Source organism: Dromaius novaehollandiae, chromosome 8, assembly GCF_036370855.1.
Source record: "Dromaius novaehollandiae isolate bDroNov1 chromosome 8, bDroNov1.hap1, whole genome shotgun sequence".
Lineage (NCBI taxonomy): Eukaryota > Metazoa > Chordata > Aves > Casuariiformes > Dromaiidae > Dromaius > Dromaius novaehollandiae.
Window position 1 is genome coordinate 35,025,525 of NC_088105.1, and position 19,459 is coordinate 35,044,983.

A 19,459-nucleotide genomic window follows, 5' to 3' on the forward strand; every position below is an offset into this window, starting at 1 on the left:
ATTCCAGGAACTTTTTTTTTTTTAATATATATTTATTTCTTCCCTATTCATTGCAGTTACCATCCTCCTAAAACTGGATTATGAGAAAGATGTCAGGAATGTGAAGAATTACTACGCATGACTGCCTGGTCCTCGCAGAAATATTTAAGCCACATCTACAAGTAAATGACCACGCCAGAGTTTTACACCACATTTGAACGATACTATTCTTACTGACACAGATCTTTAAAGCAAATTTGTAGGTAGATTAGACAGCACTGGGATCCAGCCTTCTTTGGGTGCAAAGCAGATGTAATCATACGCAATGCCTCTTTGTACAGGTTTCTGTGGTTCAATTGCTATTATTGCTATAGGGACAAACACACCAATGGTCACTATGGCAAATTTGCAATAGTCTCTCAGAGTTGCACGTTAGACCAAATTTCAACATTATAGGCTATAAGCCTCCTTTTTGTAATGCAGTTTGCTATTTTAGTCACAACTTCCTCCAGAGAAACCATACAAAGTAACGAGGATGACTCAAGTTCGCCAGAAAGCAGTAAGAGTAAAATGATAATAGGGACAGGAAAAGCAGCAGCAACTATTTCACAACGAAGCTGTCGTTGCACGAACAAAGAACACAGGGAGAAGACAGAAGAGCAATACAGCTAATAACTAACGTAACAATAATCTGTCAAAATTGTTATCAATAAAAAAAAAAGGATTAGCCGACAGTTTTCCTGTTAAACCCTACATATATCACAGCCTCTGCTGAACATCAGTAAGTGCATCCCTGCAATAATCCTGCAATTAAGGCAAATATTGCCATCTTCCTTTTTCAAGAAACCAAGGCATGAATAAAGCGTGTTTTGTCCCAGGTCATTTGAAAAGCCTACGTCAGAACGAGGAGTTCAGCGCAGGCATTTCTGAATTTCACATCGTTGACAGAAGGACAGCATGGAGGTAAATCATCCAAGCCATGGGTTTGTTGGGCACGGGAAGAAGAGAGAGCCCTCCTTTGCTTCTTACAGGGGAAAAGTTCTTTCAAGAAATTTTAAGTACTAACTTTAGATTTTACCAAAAAGGTTCATAAAACAAACAAAATATTTTATGTATTCTGTACATTTCTACCTGGTTATGTCTTGGTAGCATACGAAAAGCAGAAAGTGAATCCATTACTAAGGCTGAAAGGAGCAACAAAACGTAAAATGAACTGGAAGAGAAGCAAGCAGGTGTCTTTGCCACATCTGCTCTGAAATGAGTGCAATCTTGTAAAGTAGATGAGACTTGGCTCATCTTGCCTAGGCTTGGCTTCTAGTTTTAACTTTGTCGTCTGCATTATATCTCACCTATATTATTTGTTAAAATAATGGCAGAAGTATACTCTGCTTGCTTGCTGCTGGAGATGGCTGTATATACAAAGCTTATGTAATACAAAAAATACATTAAATAATAGAATGAAACACGAAATTCAGTATTGATAAGAATCTCATTGATTTGGATCAAGGTTTTGTAAAAGTCAGAGAGGCTTATTTGGTATGCAACAAAAGAATATCTAGGCAATTAAGAATGGGTTTATAGTAAAAAAAAATAAAAACAACATTTAAAAAAATGTTCTTTGTTCATGCAGGCATCTTTTTAAGGTCCAAATTCTGTCTTTGGATGAGTGCATATGAGTTGACTTTAACAAAGCACTAAGTCTCATCTGTATCTTGATAAATATAGCTCATAAATAGACAAATAAAGACAAAAAAATAGAGTAGGGAAGATGTAGCCTGCAAACCAAGAGATTGGAGTGCTGAGGAGCAAGGATGATCCTTCTAAAAACGTACAATGTGGAGAAAAAGAGGGAAGGAAGGAGCAAGGAAGGAAGGGTGCAGTGGCAGAGGAACAATCTTGGGGAAGAAGGAGAAAAGAGGCTGACGTACAGATAACTGGTACCATGAAGGTGAAAAACGGAAAAAGATTAAAGCAAATGGTGGAGCAGAAAGAATTTAAGTCATTAAAAGGAAAAAGGATCCTGTCAGCTTACATGATCTTTCTTCCATGCTGTCAGCACTCAGCCCACAGGGGAAAGAGATACAGATGCTTATATTTGAAGGAGTCAGTTTGCCATGGGGAACGCGAGTCTGTAGAGAGAGAGCTTGGTCTCCGCTGAGCACCCGCTCAGTCTCCACGGGTGCTCTGAGGACCACACAAGGACCCTCTGAGTGCCTCTGCTGCCGACTCAGAATGAATCGCTACCCACTGCCACAAACTGACGAGAAATAAAAGCAAACTGCAGACGCATATGTAACTGGATAGGAAGTAAAATGGACAATAATTCAATGTTGTTAACTCTACCGAATCTTTGAGAATACATGAGGATTACATTGCGACAGCCAACATTGTGTCCTCTGTCTCAAGAAAGTATACAGCAGGAGTAGACACTTTTCAGTGGCTAGAGACAAAAGTATCAGAGGTCTGGAAAGGTTTCCACATGCAAAGATAGTGAAAAAGCAATGCAGGCTGCCTAGTAAGAAGAGAAGATAATACATGACACAGGCCTGCAAAAGAGCGTAAGGAAGGTGAGTCAAGGATCCCTGCTTTCCCATTTTGAAAACGCAACAATATGGGGGATGTTCATGCAATGGGAAGTTGATAAATTCAAAGGAAAAAAAATGCATTTCTACATAACACGTTGTTTACCTAAGAATTTCTTCGCTATGATGCGCTTTACAGATGCAAAGTCAGAGAAAATGTAGTTAACACATATTCATGAGATAGTTAAAATAGGCTAAAACCTTTTCTAAAAGCTACAGGACTAAGAAAAACTTACAGACTAAGTTATTTTCTTGAAGTTAAGAAATTTAGGATAACTCTTTTCGGTAATTACTCTCTATATCATTTCCTGCAGCTGCCTCTGAAGCACCTAATAACAGGCAGTTTCAGGTACAGATTGATGGAAAGGTGGATTTCTGACTGGATTTAGGACAGCAACCCCCCTTTTCCTGCTGATTATACAAGGGCAAGAAAACAGCCTTTTGGATGGGATATTTTGTTAGAAAAGTCAGCTTTGGCCCTTCTAGGCTTTTTTTTTGTTATTTGTGAATGTAGGAGTTATCAGATATCAGTTTTGCGCCTGCTCTGTCTCAAGGAGATGTGTTACACTTTATTCCCTGTTGCTCTTTGGAGTCAGTTATTCCTATGAAGTAAAAACAGGCAATACAAAACTTGAGAAGGTAACCAAGACCAGAGGACATGATCTCAGAGCATCAGTGAATAAATGGCTGTTACAAGAAAGACCAAAAAAAAAAAAAAGTGTATTTGCAAATGTTGAATGCTTATCTGACAGACAGTCCATTTCGCTGAACCACTCCTGGAATTAAAAAATGCAAGTGCTTAAGGCTATTCACGGTAGCGTTAAAGAGGAACACCCCTTTGCCCAAACAGAGCAGCGCAATAAAGGCATTAACGTGATTCACTGAAGATGACAGACTTGCACATTGTATAACTTCAGCATATGTGATGGGGAAGATATAGAAGAAAAAAGTGTACACAAAATGTGTTAGGCACATGAGAACGATGAAAACAAAGCAAATACAAACTTCGGTAGTGCCAGACCCACAGGGGGGAGGAAGGACCAAGTGGGCAAAGAGGGGCAGGACAACGCAGAGAGAGCATCAAAGAATCCTGCCTATCTATGGCGAAGACTGAAAGCCACTTCCAAATACTGAATTTTGGGAATTACCTCACATGACAAGAAAAAAAAAAAAAAAAACCAGAACTGAAACCTTCAAGAAGCAGCCCTGCTGTTCCTTTCCACAGGAGATCAGGCAGCCAGTCCTCCTAAGACACCCACCAGGCTGAGCTGCGTAGCAGGGAAAGCTGCTGTTTGTTAAAAAGGCTAAACTAGTATCCAGTGACTGGAGCCATCAGGACGTGCAGCAGAAAACCCATCTGAACTAAAGATATTTTCATCTCGTCTTCCATCCTCCCACCGTCACTCCTTTGCGCTGTGTCCTGGTTCAAAGTGGTCCATAAACTCTTGACGGCAGTGATCGTATCTGCTGCGGGTCGGTACGGAGAGGTGCCCAATGGAAACCCAGACCTTAGAGGTTTGGAGTGCTAGAGTATTACAAGTACGCAGTTGGAAAATAAAATCAAATAAATTTTGATTACTGTAGTTTAATTAGTTATAACTAGTAATAATTAGTAAATGTGCTAATTGGATTTTAGAGGGGTTAAATTACAATCTTAGCTAGATGGCTGTCATCACCATAATGTTTTTGTGCGTTAGAATTTAATGAATTTCATGTATTTATTCTCATAACCTCCTGTTGAGAGAATACTATACAGCATGATACAGAGGACAGGGCTGGACGGAACAGAGATTATCAAAGGTATGCCAATGCTTAATTTCTACTGATTTGACCGTAAGCTGCAGTGCCTATAGAGGGGGGCTGAAGGGCTATCTGACGCAGTTGGGCTATCTGCTACCTGGAGAACACGACTGCAGCTGCGGAGCAGAGCAAAGAGACTGATCTCAAGGAGGAAAAAGCAAACAGATCCCAGACGAGGAGAATATCAACAAGGACCATTCCTCTGTAGTTTCCTTTGTGGATGTGAGATACAGCTTAGGAAAAGTGTTAAGGCATCCTATCAAAAAGGAAGAAAATCCCTTATGTGTGACAGCAGCGAGGCAGCAGAGGAGGGAGACACAGTGACAGAGCGCCTCATGGCCAAGGCATGAAAAGGAGCTGTGGTAATGAAAAGAAGATGAATTTATGTCATGTTGTTGCTTTGGAGTTTTCGGGTTTTTTACATATTTTTCAATCCCCATCCAGATATTAGTCAGGGAAGACATATATTTTCCTCACGCTTCATCAATATGTAGGAAAAAGAGATGTCATCTACAATCAGAGAGCAAAGAATTTGACTTTGCATGTCCACATTTTTGTATAGCTCAATTTCAGTCAAAATGTGTTTACAGCAGTTTTTGCAGTTTAAAATTCTTGAATATCCCCCTTCTTTTACAATAAAGAAAACAGTGTGTCAGCTGGAGGTAGTTTAAAGTGAACTGAAGGTTTTAATTTGAATTTGTAAAAATAAGAATTTTTTTTCAAGCAATTTTAGGTATTACAATTATACCTTGAAGTCTAATCCAAGAGCAGGAGTGCTAAAGTTGCGTAACTACAAAAGTAAACACTATGATAGACCTACTGTTACTTAAATGTGGACAAGTTGGACCAGCTGTGTAACAGTCAATGCTTTTACAGTAATAAATGTTGACAGCAAAAATAAAAAGAATGCATTACTGAGACATCATCGAATGAGCCCTGTCATTACAGGGAAACCCCACCCTGAATAAGCTTGTCAAAAAGTGTTACTGTAATCCTTTGAGAAGCCTCCTCCTCAGGCAACAGAGGAAAAATGTTTAGGATAGGCCCAGAACAGGTGTGTTGTGCTGTAATGCCAGTATTTAATCAGGGATCTCTTCACATTAATTTCACAATGGAACTAACTCGCATCTATTCTTGCCCATCATGCAAAGCTGAAATGATTATTTAACTATCAAACTAAAGTAAGCAAACTAACAGAAGTGTTTAAAGATGGGCACTGTAAGGCGTACGATATTGTAAAGTCATCCTTGCTTTTCTGCGTCCAGTACCATGCAACGACATTTAAGAGGAAAAGGTGCTAGGCACTCTTTTCAAAGTCAATCCTTGCAAAATCTCAGTTCACACCTTGATCAACGCTGGCAGAAGCTGGTTGTTTCTGCTTTTGGGGCCTCTCTTGGACAAAAAAACAACCCTACCATCTGAACAGTAGTTGAGATATAAACATAGGCAGTGTGAGCTAGAGGATCACACATGGTTAGAAAAGCAAAATATATCCAATAGATTTATGAAACCATTAGTGCAGCTTCTATTAGTACCACCAGAAAGAGCCTGAAGTTGCTCCTGGGATAAGAAACACGTAGGACTGAATACTTCACTGGGACTTGGTGATCTCCCCTAGTGCAGGAAGATGTCAACACAACTCCGCACGTCCGAGGGTTGACGCTGGCCAGTCAGCCCTGCCTGTGGGGTATATGAGTGCTCGCTCTTATTTTTTGTCTAATGTTATCCTCAGGAAAAATAAGAGGGGGAGAGGGAATGAAAAGAAACAGCTGTAAAGTGATGTTGCTTTGTAGTAAATCCATCTGTTCATCCCTCAGAATAATCTTGCAGACACGACCTGAAGTTGGACTTCAGACCCTAGACCCGACCGCAGTGACAGCGGTGGGATCGTATCCTGGCCAACGGGCCTTGCTGCTGTTGGCGCTGGTTGTGATGAGCTCGCAGCCCACCATTTAATTATCCACTGGCCATTTCTTTACGAAAAGCGCCACATTTACACAACAACAGTACATTACTGATCATACTCTCTTATTTATGGCATGTTACTATGGCAATTTAAGTAACTGAAACTTATAGAGACAGCATGACAGCTAGACAACATGTCTACAAAGACCTATCAACAGTGTGGTCCAAAAGAGGCAGGGGGTTTCCAAAACCTTGTCTAATCAATATGGCTTACAAGCAGCAAGCCACAGGGCTAATGCTTCACAACTGGCCCAGAAGCCATGGGGAGAGAAAGAAAAAGAAGGGGTGGGCAGGTTTGAGTCCCTTTAGGAAAGCTTGGGAGAAAAAGTGGATGTATAAGTTACGCACCGCTGTTATCTTAAAACAGGTACATTACTTGAGTACTGTGAGTACTGTGAGTGCATGTATGCATTACAATGTTCTTTAAGGTGTTTCTTTGGAGATCATGTGAAAGAGCTTCATCCAGCACAATAAACAAATCTAGAGGTTACATCCAATCCCTAATTAAATGGTGGTATTTTAGCACTTGACATTAAAAAAATAAAAGCCCCAAATTTACCTGATTAAAGTTTTATGAGGCTAAACCAGTAGATTTTACTAAAATCTGGACACAAAAGCACAGGTTTTAGCTAGCCATACTACTACCACGAGCTAACAAAGTTACTCACTTCCCTCCAGTGAGATAAGGTCCATGACACTGTTCTGAGCATCCTGCCTACAATATCAGTTGACGATCAGTGACAGGGAACCGACTGTAACGCAATGCCTGAACAGATACAGCCAGCGTCCGTGCCAACACCTCTACCCTTAACTGGCAGTGGTAACAGCCATCCTGTACTGAAGTAACCATCAGAGGGCACTGCAAAACATGCTGTGCTACACGGAACCACGCAGGAGCTGTGTCTGAAGCTTTCGTGTGCATGCAAGTTAAAAATCCAAAGTGGAGAAGTTCAGCTGCGTGAACTGACTCATTAATGATTTCATGCTGTTATTTACAAGTGTTTCCAGCTCTCTTTCTCTCTTTCACACGCTTCTGTTTACAACAAAGCTATATAGCTGGCTTCTTTTTTTAAAAACACAAAAGAATTTTCTGCTTATCTTCTTGTGGTTTTGTGATGACTTATTGTTGCTATTAAGAAAACAGTAACAGAAACCGGACTCTGTATCCTGTTTGCTATTGTAATATTTGGGAAAAAAATTGCACCAACTGCAATAAGATCTTAAAAAAAGAAAAGAAAAAAGGTGTTGATGTTTGAACACTATATATTGTCAAGTACAAGACTGATACGAAAGTTACATATTAGGTAGCAAACCACAAAAAGACAATTCTTTTTTCAGGTGAAAGCCTGCTATTGAGTACAGACTGTTTGTTAAATACTTCCTTTCTGAAGTAGTAATTTCATATAGAAGGATCTTCTTTTTTTAAAAAAAATAGACTTCCTGCTTCAAAGGCATGACTGTCTGAGATCACCTTTTCTACGAGCTTGTAACAAGTCAAGCCAAGTTATAAGTAAATAATGTATTTGTGTATAGAACCCATAGCATCTATAAATCTGTCCCCAAGTTTATGAAACATTTCCATTAGTTTTCTGAATGCCAAAATATATTAGAAAAAAGTCCTGCTGGGGAAGAAATGCTCTTGGTGCTCTCAGAGACAAGAAAATGTGGGCAAAGACTAGAGAAGACATGGACAACGGCAGATCTTAGAAGAATGTATAAAAATGAATTTTCCACTCTCCCTACACAGGCAGAGCACGTAAAGTGAGAATTCAGGAAAAATTCAAGTCATCATAATGGGGACATGTATTACCAGTCTGCTTTGCTCTTTTTACCCTCCAGGGAAGGGCCCACAGAAGCTCAGGACGCAGAGGCCAGTTCTTGGTTCCCAGAGGACCATGCTCTGGAGATTACCGAGTCTTCTCATTCCTAAGCTTTCCCTTCCTCACTCCCACGTTTTTTCTCTGTTGCTATACCCACATGGTTTTACTCTCCTAGAGCAGCTCTCTCACTATCTCACCTGGATCCTCCCTTGCTCCTGAATAGCAAGCGCTCTCTTCCTCTCTCTATTCTGCTCCTATCTCCGTGCCTCTCCACACTTACTTCTAGTTCCTTTTCCTATCCCTTACTTGTTCCTATCTCCCGGTCTCTATATGCTTTTCTTTCCTCCTATATTCTTCATCTCTATCAGCTTTTATAGTTTCCAGTCCTGAGCATTTCCTAGAACTCTTGCTTGTGATCTGAATTTTAACTTCTTATTAAAACAGTAAAAAAGCCATACCAAACTTATTGCTGTTAAAATGCAATATAAAATTCAATTACATTGTGCCTCAGATTTTTTTTGCAATCCTCATATTAAAATTTGTGTTCAGTATTAACAAAATCAAAGTCAATTTCTTTACCAACAAATTACAGGTAGCATAAATGAAGAAGAAAAAAAAGAGAACTACAAATATTGTGCAGATACCATGCCTTCATATTATTATAACCATAATTGGTAAATCTCCTACTAGTGAGACACAAGATTTAAATGTGAAGAATGTGTTTAGTGAATTATTGTCAATCAATGTCTATGCAACAGGATAACAATAATCTTGAATGGCAACACACCTATTATTATAAATTCCTAACTAAGTACTTCATTACTTCAAAATGTCACTCTCAATTTATAAAGTAACAGATAAACATCTCTCAACTGTATACCTCGTTGTGTCTACTTCCATGTAATTGAAACACTGTTTTTGAAAAGTCATGTCATCACTTACCCACTTTGCATTGTTTTGAATGGTGATTCAGTACTGGTAAGGTTTGTTTTTTAAGGCTGCTTTTCAATCTCCTTTCAAATGTGTACATTAAGACATTTTTTGTTTTCTACCTATGATTTAGAGGTGATCATTGGGAAAATATGTGATTGTTATTTCCTGGTATGAGTGTATTAAGCTCCATAATACCACTGTAAATTTAAGCAGTTACTCATGACTAATATTCAGGAAAAAAAAAGAACAAAAAAAAACCCAAGGACTCCGAAAACACCAGTAAATGAATAAGGAGGAGCTTTTTGAGAGACCCAACTAAATATATAAAGCAGACCTAATGTTTTTCTCTTTGATGATGGAAGAGGCACACTAAAGCACAGAGTACCTCACTTCATTGGCTAGAGAGACAGCTGATTAATTTTGTATCCCCAGTCGCTTGCGGAAGCCAATAGGTATCTGCAGGAACTTTCAGCTCTCACCTCATCCTTTATGTCTTCCTGCTGTTGGGCACTGAAGATCTCCATCGCAGCCATCAGCCTCATCATTAGCTCATCCACTGTTGTGTTACCTAGCAACAAAGGAAGATAGCTGAACTTCATATCATTAAAGTTATTAAAAAATGAAGTCATTTTAGAATTAATCCATAAGAAATAACCAGAGTTTAAAAAAATGACAGCGCAGAAGATGCTAATATCTCAGTAGAATGCTTTTAAATTGCTGTTTTATTGAAAACTCAACATTGTTTTTACAGACAAACGTTGATCATAGGCTAAAATTTTAGGTGGCCCAAATATGAACAACTGCTTTTGTACTTGCATTGAATAACTCTTTTTTTATTATGATTACTATTGATGTTAAAGGAAAGTAGGATATCTGAGGGTCCCTGACACGAAACTGATTTTACACGTCTAGAAGTCTTCGGTATATTGAGGCAGACTGTCAAGTAACAGGAGGAAGGATATTGCCAGTAGCATCCAGTAGCATTGCCAAGCAATCCAAGCGGATTGTTTAGAAATACGGAAAAAACAGAATAGGACGATCAAAACCATGTGGGCATGCACATTTTTATTCAGGTAGATCGTTTTATTCAGGTAGATGGAAAGCTCCTCACATTTTTAGCAGTGCCTCCCACTCTTTGATAATGCTGAAAGATCTGTTCAGTTTCCTACCAAGGAATCAACTCAACCTTTGGTTTCTCTTCTTAGATGGAAGAGCAGACTACCCATTAGAGCTCCTTCTCTTAGCAGTTTAAAGGTAAGACCACTTCTCCACGAGAAATAGGCTAAGACTATAAGCTCTTAAGATCTGCCAACCTAAAAACAGTCTTTGGATATTAGTACAACAATACCAACAAGACCTACATTTAAATTGGTGATGCCGGTCAAAATCCTAACCTAAATAGGAACCGCAGTACTAGCAAAAATAAAAATAATTAAAAAAAAAAAACCCAATCCCCATAGCTTCCAACACCAGCAAAAAACCAAAAATCAAAACCAAACTTAGCCCACATTTCAATAAATTCCCCTGGGAGTTAGGTTTCTATATTGTTGTATCTCTTTTGTAAACACTGCCTCCTCACCCAGCCTTGAAAGGCGCTCCTTGTTCCCACGGCTAGCAGTCGCTACCTTCCTTAGCAGAAAATTGTATCCAGCATGCTACAACATGTGTAACTTCAGAGAATACGGTTTGTTTGAGGGCATAATCTTAAAAGATACCAATGTTCCAATTCACGGGAAAATAGCAAGCACAGCACATTTTGATTTTTGTTAGAATTTGAATGCTAAGACAAATTTAGGTAAGGCAGCAACAGATTATCGCTTTAGTTTATGTTAGTTTAGTTCAAAAGGTTCTTTGCAGAAAACTGACACATAATTAAAACTTAATGAGTGCTATGAAATTATTTGGATTATTTGATAATATAATGCAGCTTTATGTTATGTCTCCAAATCACCAATTTGCTAAAGCAGTTATGTAATTTAAGCCAGTAAGCACCACCAACTTCAGTGGGATAACACAGGTGTTTAAAGTTACACAACTGCTAAACTATGCCACAGAGCTATAACCAAGAGAAAATCTAGTTATTAGGTTATTTTGATGGAACAAGTTTTAGAAGTGACAGAAGTACCATGAATTAGTTTTGCACTGTACTTTGCACTAAGGAGGCAAAATATGTACCACTCATTGAAAAACTTGGATTTCTATGGAAACGCACAAGCAAAAATAATTTTGGCCATAGGAAGGAGCACTGCAGATTGCTTAAGCCAATTACTAATCCCTTGTGAAGAAGGGAAACACTAACACTGTGCAAAAGGCAAATGACTTTACAGTGCGAAGAATTTGAGGCCGAATTTCCTTAGGAAAATAAAGAGATTAGAATGAAGATGGCTAGATATAAACAACAAATACATGAGAAAATAGTTGAGGAGAAAACAAAAGAAATGAGGGGTACCTATTCCTTTACACAATTTCGTTTGGAGAATTACAGAGAAGAACAGTCTAAGGGCATCATCCCACACCTGAGTAACCTTACTGTCAGTGAAATCAGAGCAACGCTGGTGTCAGAAAGAACGGCTCATGTAAGCCGGAAAGTCCTGTTTATATGACACTGTATTAGCAACTTAAAATTCTGATCCAGTTTGGGGTCTCAACACTGCAGGCAGGTCTGCAAAAGCAAAGTCGTGTTCAAATACTAGCCCGCTACGTGCAACAGGAGTCCATGCATTAACGAGGAGCTACACACCAAGAACAAAATGCATTCTTGCACCGCACAAAAAGTGCATTCCAAGTTCTTCTGTAAATCAGGGATTTATCTAATTATAAATTTGAAACCTAAGTGGAATTTCTTATTTAGAAAACTTGGCTTCAACTTAAAAAAAACAAAACAAAAAAACCCAAAAAAGCCTGATTCTACTACAGTGATGGCAACTTGAATCTCTAATGCCATGTTAAATAATACATTTATGAATAATAGCTATTTCCATCATGGCAACTAAAAGTTTTTTTTTTAATGTGCAATAAACTCATATTCTGAATACCTCAAAAGAGAAACTGTTAGCAAAGATATCTTCTAACAGTTTCCATACCCACATATGAAATATTTGCAATATAACGCAAGAACTGTACCTTGTATTACATTCAACACTTCGTTAGATGATCGTTTTCCCATAATAATAAGGAAAAGTGGAAACTGATCCGTCTTCTGAGTTCGAATTGTTTGGGCTACAACGCTCCCGAAGTGCCGAGTGCACATCGTCAGAAACCTATGTAGGAAAAAAAATATTAGTTTACATTGTAGAGTTTTTTGGGTTCTTTTAAGTTACTGCTCAAAAAATACTTATGCTAGATTCAGCAATTTGCTTGTGTACTATCTACTGTTTAACATCTAGGCTTCTGTAATCAATTCTAAGGTTATTTATTCCTTTTTATGATCAAATTATGAAAATATTTACAAATTTGATAAAAATAATTAATAAGTGGCAGTGACCGTGATTTAATCCATGGAGAATCCCATTTTCTCTTATGTTATTCTGTAAATTATAATACGAAGCTACCCCCCAAAAATAATCATGCTAAATCAACTGTTCAAAACTTCTGAAAAGGAACGAAGTAAAGACGTTATCTAGCAAGCACGAAGAAGTGTAGAATTAGCATCACTTCATACAAGAAGCACAATTTAACAATGAACGATCAAGAAAATGTTTTTATCATCACAGAATTAAAACATGGTACTTTAGAATTGTATTTTCTTTTGTACTAGTGCCCTGGCAGCGACAAACGTAGCAGCGTGATCTAAAAACAATAATTCTAAGCTTTTGACCAAAAAAAGCTCTCAGATATTAGCATACAGAAGTCTAGCATTAGTATTCTTAACACGATCTTGAATAAATGAAAAAACTGATAAAGCTTTTCTCTTCCATTAGAGGACTGTTTGAAATTAGCATTTCTTTCAAGAGAAAAGGGTAGCTTATGATATGTTTTCAGATCTGATGGTAAAAAGTAAATGTCATAATAATAATGAATTATGAAAGACCAAATGCAAATATAGAATGCTTTAATAAGATCCAATTTAATAAAGTCTGTAAAAATAATGGACTTTTAATAACACGGGTCACAAAAGGCAAAACAGTGGAAATTCGGAGGACTAGCCACTGGTACAGGCTTATTAATTCTTAATTACGTTCATGAAAGGCAACTTAAATCGTGTGTTTTCTTATGCCTTATGATAATATTTTAGGTAACAACTGCTCTGAAATGTATGCTCTAACTGAAGCGCCAAGTCCTGTTGTCACATGCATTAGAAGCCAAATCTATTTGAAAAGACAAACTGCATTAAAATGTCAAGTGCTCTAAATCATTTGTTATCAAAAGATACCGAAAAGATTCAAAAGTGTAATTTTGTAATCAATATATCTTCTAACTAATAAAATGGCTGAAAGTGGAGAGGCCTGATGAATACCGCACTGGGCTTTGACTTGAAGGCACCTGCAGTATGAAAAAATCCCAACTCAAAGCCAACTTGTACTATAACTGTAACCATACTTGAAAGGAAGGCAAGAAGCAGGGATAGCCAGCAACTATTTCAACACCATCCAGGTTACCAGCAAACACCTCTCCTTCCATCCTTCGTTCCCCATCTCTTGCAGTTCAGGGAACGACGCAGAACGGCAATGGTTAGTCACAAGCAACCCAAATGATCGGGGGAATTAAGGGACTGATCTACCAGAAATATCTAACTAAAGACATACCACCCGCTTAAGACAAAATAAAGAGGCAAGAAAGTCTGGACATATGAACTCTTAAGCAAAATAAGGTTTTTTTGATTTTCTTTTCCGAGGTGGGAATAGTTAAATAAATTCCTGGATTCACAGAAGTCAGTGGTGATGTCCCACGGCAAGCTGCCTTCTGTAAATTCGGGTTTCACTCCTAGAAGTAATGAGATAAAATAGGGATAGTTGGCAATTGAACTGAATTCCTGAGATCTGCGTATAAAATCTGCTGGATGGTCCTCAACGCTTGGCAGCACCAAAGCGGCCCAAGTTCCAAGTCTCCCAATGCGCTGGTGATGGGTCGGGGAGCCGCACGCCCGGCTTTCCGAATCAAGCAGCTAGTTCAGTATGGTAAAAGATATCCCAAAGGATTATTTTTCCAGATGATTTTTTTTTATTCAGCCAGCGTCGCTTCCATACCACAACCAACTCCGACCTGAGAGCCCCCGACTGCCTGCCGCGGCCGCCCAGTGCTCCCGACTCCGAGCAAGTGTTTGCGGGCCCCTTGACCTTCTGCCACATTCATATCTGGCAAAAAAATAAAAATAAAAAACCCCTTCTCCACGCTAATATATATTGCCTTCAGAAGTAGGCAAATAGGACCAAAACGATTTGGGGCTGTAACCAGTCTCTTATCCAACCCATCACTCGGACAGGATCTTCTTGCTCCCCTCCACACGGAAGCGTGCGGCTCCTCCGTGGCCTCTCCCGAGTTGCCATGGGAAGCGTCCGCGGAGCTCCCCAAAGAGCCAGACGTCCCCGCAGGGAGAAGCGTTCCCCACCACAAGCTGGGCGGCTGTGGTCTCCCACCAAAAGCGGAAACAGAGCAACGCTGCCAGGAAGGGAGGGCACACGGCACCCGACTCGCCTTTTCATTTCTAAATCGCAAAAATATTCAAGGAGGGAGAAGTATGAGAAAGGCCAAAAAATATATTTATCTTAATGAAGGAAAAATCCGTTAAAAAGCACTCTTGAAAGTTACAAAAATAAAGTCCATCAAAAAAGTAAGAGTTTTGCCAGACAGCGCGGTTTCTTCACTCCTTTTGTGGCTTGTTAGCAATAGAATCAGCAGCCATTAGAGCCACAAAATAACCACAGCCGCCGACCATGGCCTGACAAATGCAAAACCAAATCCTAAAAAAAACTACAAACATATCTTAATTTTTTCAAACGCAAGTAGCTTGAAAAGGCATTTTAGACATAGCACGCCTCTTCGTTAAAAGCAGCACACGGTAAAACAATTACTCTCGTGAAATGAAGACGTTAATTTTGGGCGTTACTGGTAATTGCACAACACTTATCCCTTCACATGAGATAACCTCTAAAGGGAGTTATCACTTTGGCAGCATATCCTACACCAGTTAGTTTCTCAGAGTATAATGGTATCATTCCATAACACCTAATATATGACAAATGATATACAAAATATATTTTGGCACAATATTTTCTTGTAATTTTACCACGAAGCTCAAATTATTTCATATTTCTTTTAAAAAGCTTTAAAAAAAATGCAATTATGAAAAAATAACAACTTTTAAAAATCTGGCTTTTTCGGTGTAAAAGAAAAGTTTAAAACGTGATTGAGTTGCAGGAACAAAGGGACTATTTATTGTACCTAAAGTCTACAGTCTATAGCGGCTCTTGATTTTGGATATGCTACCCAGGATGCTCTGAAAGCTTGGGTTTAGCAACAGTATGTTCTGGTGGGAATATACAGCTTTTAATTTTTAACAAAACAAGCTGCCACCACTGTGGAGCCCAGAGCTCAAGATTTTGATCTCCGGGAAGCTTTTGATCTAGATGACATGTAGCTACGTCTTGCCTGCACGGGCGCAAGTGCAAAGGACAGGACTTCCCGGGGGCAACACGTGGCGGGAGCCGGTTCGGCCCAGGCGGGCGCAGACGCAACCCTCAGCAAAGCTGGGGCTCGGCTGCCCGGCTCCACCACCACCGGCCAAAACTGCGTATAAAGATCGAAACATGCATCCACACTATTTAATATCGAAATCAAGCTTGGATCATCATTTTTGTCAAAGCCACGGAGAGGCTACAGTAAGAACACCCCTTTACTCATGAACCTCTTTGTGCGAAGTAGAAATCCAGTGTGTCATTCTTGATAGAAACAAATCAAAAATAAAACTCACTTAGAAGTGGCAGATCCCAGATCACTAAAAGAGTTTTGTTCTTCTCGCTAGCTTTGACAGCAACACTGAGCAACCAGGAGATGAACTCTCCGTGGCTCATAATTCTTGTGCCGTGAACGTGCACATTAATGAAAAGTTTAATTCCATGCAGAAACACAGTGAACAAAAAAAATCCATCCGGAAAAAAGAAAAGCGTATGAATACAGCAGAGCTTTTGGGTGGTATAAATTGATTAGTCTTTCATTATCATTATTATAATGACTGGAATTATCTCATTCTTTCCTTATGCACCTCCTGCTCAAGTGTTAGTTTTATTCATCCGCTGTTTCACATTTTTGTTATTCTTACGAACAGGATCTACTGTAGTGGAGTCTGGATCCATGATTACACATGATCCCTCCTTACCATACTATGAGTAAGACTAACAAACAAACAATGAGAGTAAATACTTTGCAAAAATGTAAAGTCCCTTTAATATGTCGATTTAAATGATTTAGTAAGGAGACACTTCTTGGAGCTTTCTTGTAAAAAAGAGGACTGAACTACTGATTTAAGATGACAGTTGTACTTAACCAAATCAAATGTAACGATCTCTCCTCAAGACTAAAGCAAGGGCCCAACCACATGTCCTCCTGATGCAAGTACTTTGCTTCAGTGCCTAAAATTTGCTAGGATGAATCCAGGCTTAGATGCTGCATTGCACCAGGAGAGAACACAGCTCAGGAACCACAAGGCTAGCTTCCTCAAAAGAGAAGAAGGGGAGGGGAAAGACTGATCCAAGATCTTGCAGTGCAGTGCACATCTTCTACAACACGTTGCAGATTCTGCTGCATTTTTTTAGGGACAATCCCTAGAGAACAGTGTTATCGCTAATGGCAGCCCCCCGTCTCTCGGTGCCATCTCCTGTGCCTCTGTCCCACGGACGGCAACATCCCCAGGTTCAGTGCTGTTCCTGAACAGGATTTAAGGAGCTGTGGAAGCGGCGGTGCTCTGCTAGGAGCATCCTTGGTGCCCAGTCCCTGCCGGAGCACAGGACAGAGGCATTGCTCGGCTCCCACGCCGTCACATCTCCCAGCGTGAACGGGTTCAACCTGATTCCTGGTTAAAAACTCTTGTTTAGTAGAAGAAGGGTTTATAAAGAATTGAAGAATTAAAGCAATAACTTAGCAAAGAATTGAAAATTCAAACTAATAAGAATTCGCTGCATTTCTATTAAAAATGCATGCAGCACTGTTGCCTGCTCCCCCGAACGCTGAGCCACGCACCGAGCAATTCTCTTCCCACAGAAAGAGGTGGCAACTGGCACTGCTTTAAGAGACACCGCTGATCGGTAACATGACTGAATCCAAATATTAACCGCAACAGAGAACCAGCACGGAGTAGGATCAATTTTCAGCTATCTACTGGAATCAAACTGATAGTACAGTTTGATAGGATGAGTAGCTCTGCATACATCCCCAAATTAATCTAGCTTCTCAAGACCTTATGAATAAAATAAAGATGACCAACAGTCATGGTTATAGAAAAAACAGTCACATCTAAAAAGCTAATTTCAGCTCATTTTTTGTTAATCAGGTAAACTTGCAGAATGAAGCTACTGCAGAGCGAGCTGGGTTTTGCCATCATACGGTACACCTGGACTGTGCAAACAGGGGTGCCTCATGCTGCATTTTCAAACTTTTTTGCTATGTTCATATAAAAATTATAAGCTCTCCTTTGCTTTTGTCTTTCTTAACCCTCCTGCCCTCCCCAACCCCGTAAAGTTAATTAGCAATTGTATCAGCAAATCTGTCTAGAGCACTGAGGGGCAAATTCTCTTCCATACACAGAGAACTCCACCCTCAAATGCACAGAGAAAAATAAAAAGTATTCAGATAACTATAAAAAATTGCATAGGAATTTAGCAATTGTTTTAATTTTCCACTATTTTCTGCACAAGATAAATAACAGAAGCTTTGGTTAGATTATTTGTTACAGTCTCATTTGTGCAAATATTCCTGCAGTTACTTTGAATTTTAACACACTGTTGTGAAAGCTTTGGAGAAGTTTTTCCAAAATGAGGCCCTTTGGCACATGGTGCCCACAATGCTTCTTGCAAAAGGGCTTTTAAATGGAAGTACTGCAGTGTGGATGCCTCATTACACCATCTGCCACCAGAATTCCCGCTCAAGAACTGGCAGCAAGACAAACCTGACAACCTCTTCCAAAATCTCCATTCCCTGTCAGTCTGAACTGGTGTTCAGTCCTCAGCCTGGATGATGCTGGGTTGAAAAATCATGATTTGTTCATGGCCAGACCCATGAATAAACCCCAAGGCCTGCCTGCCTTAAGGAAACTATACAACTTCAGAAACAGCTGTGAGAAAGGAAAGCTGTAACTTTTTTCTTGATCACGAAGAAAATTATGGTGATTATTAAATACACAAGACTCCTAATTATTTTTAATAATAATTTTATAATGTGCAAAGTCAACGCAAGTCTCACTAAAATGTCAATGTAAAAGTAGTATTTTTGGATGAGGTATTTATATTAAAAATGTAAGAGTTGAGGCGATGCAATGCTGTATTTAAATAAGCTTGCTATCCATAGCCTTCGTAACACAGAGTTAATGTCCTACCCACGTTTCTAAGGCCATAGCCATTGGCTCAAATGAGAAACAGACACAAGGTGTGGTTGAATCTCAAAAGCTACAACTCTATTAATGGGCTAAACAAACACCAAACCGTGAGCACAAGCTTGTCCAACGAGGTTCCCAGTCGTGGCCTTGAAATCCTAAAGCCTTGGGAAAGCCAGGCTGCCTGGGATGGCCGGATGCACTGAACTGCAGTGCTCCAAGCTGCCCTTTGGAGGCCCTCGCTCCTGTATAAGCGGTCCACGGGGAGCAGAGGCTTCCCAGCCTGGGGGCTCCCATTTGCATTTTAGATAAATGCATAAAACAGCCTGAATTATATCTGCATATCTTCTGCATATCATATACCTGCATATCATCTTTAGTATCCACATGCAAAACATTCAGGGAGTCAGATTAAAAGACCATGGTTTTACCCACTTTTTCTTTATGCAAGAGTAAAGCCTAGAGGAGTGAGCTATCTAACTCTTCATAAAACATGGAAGATTTAATTTCATCCTGCAAGGTTCAAACAGATTAGGTAAACACTTTATAACCCCATTCTGTCTAAAACACGTCCCTCTAGAAACTCATTAATCCATCCTCTCAGATACCACTGGACACCAGACAAAATGATTGGTAAAAGTATAAATAAAATATACCTGCACCCCTTGCTCAAATGCTGCACTGAGAAAGGAAAACACAAGCTTTACTTGCATATCAGTAGTACTTTTGATTATTGTCTATCATACTAGAAAGACGTGTAATGTAGGATTTGCTAAGGTTCACTACAATTAGATTTAATAATAACCTGGATAAGAATAGAGAATATGTCTAGTTATTTTACAGACAACAGTAAGGCG

General features: G+C 39.4%; 1 protein-coding gene across 1 annotated transcript in view; it reads right to left on the bottom strand.

The window, feature by feature from the left end:
- FAF1 (Fas associated factor 1) overlaps positions 1–19,459 on the bottom strand; it is a 177,499-nt gene that overhangs the window by 23,150 nt on the left and 134,890 nt on the right. Inside the window, exons 14-15 of the mRNA XM_064516191.1 lie at positions 12,203–12,339; positions 9,559–9,647 (exon numbers count right to left, since the gene is read on the bottom strand). Coding sequence (XP_064372261.1) covers positions 9,559–9,647; positions 12,203–12,339 — 226 coding nt within the window. The remainder of the gene's footprint in view (positions 1–9,558; positions 9,648–12,202; positions 12,340–19,459) is intronic.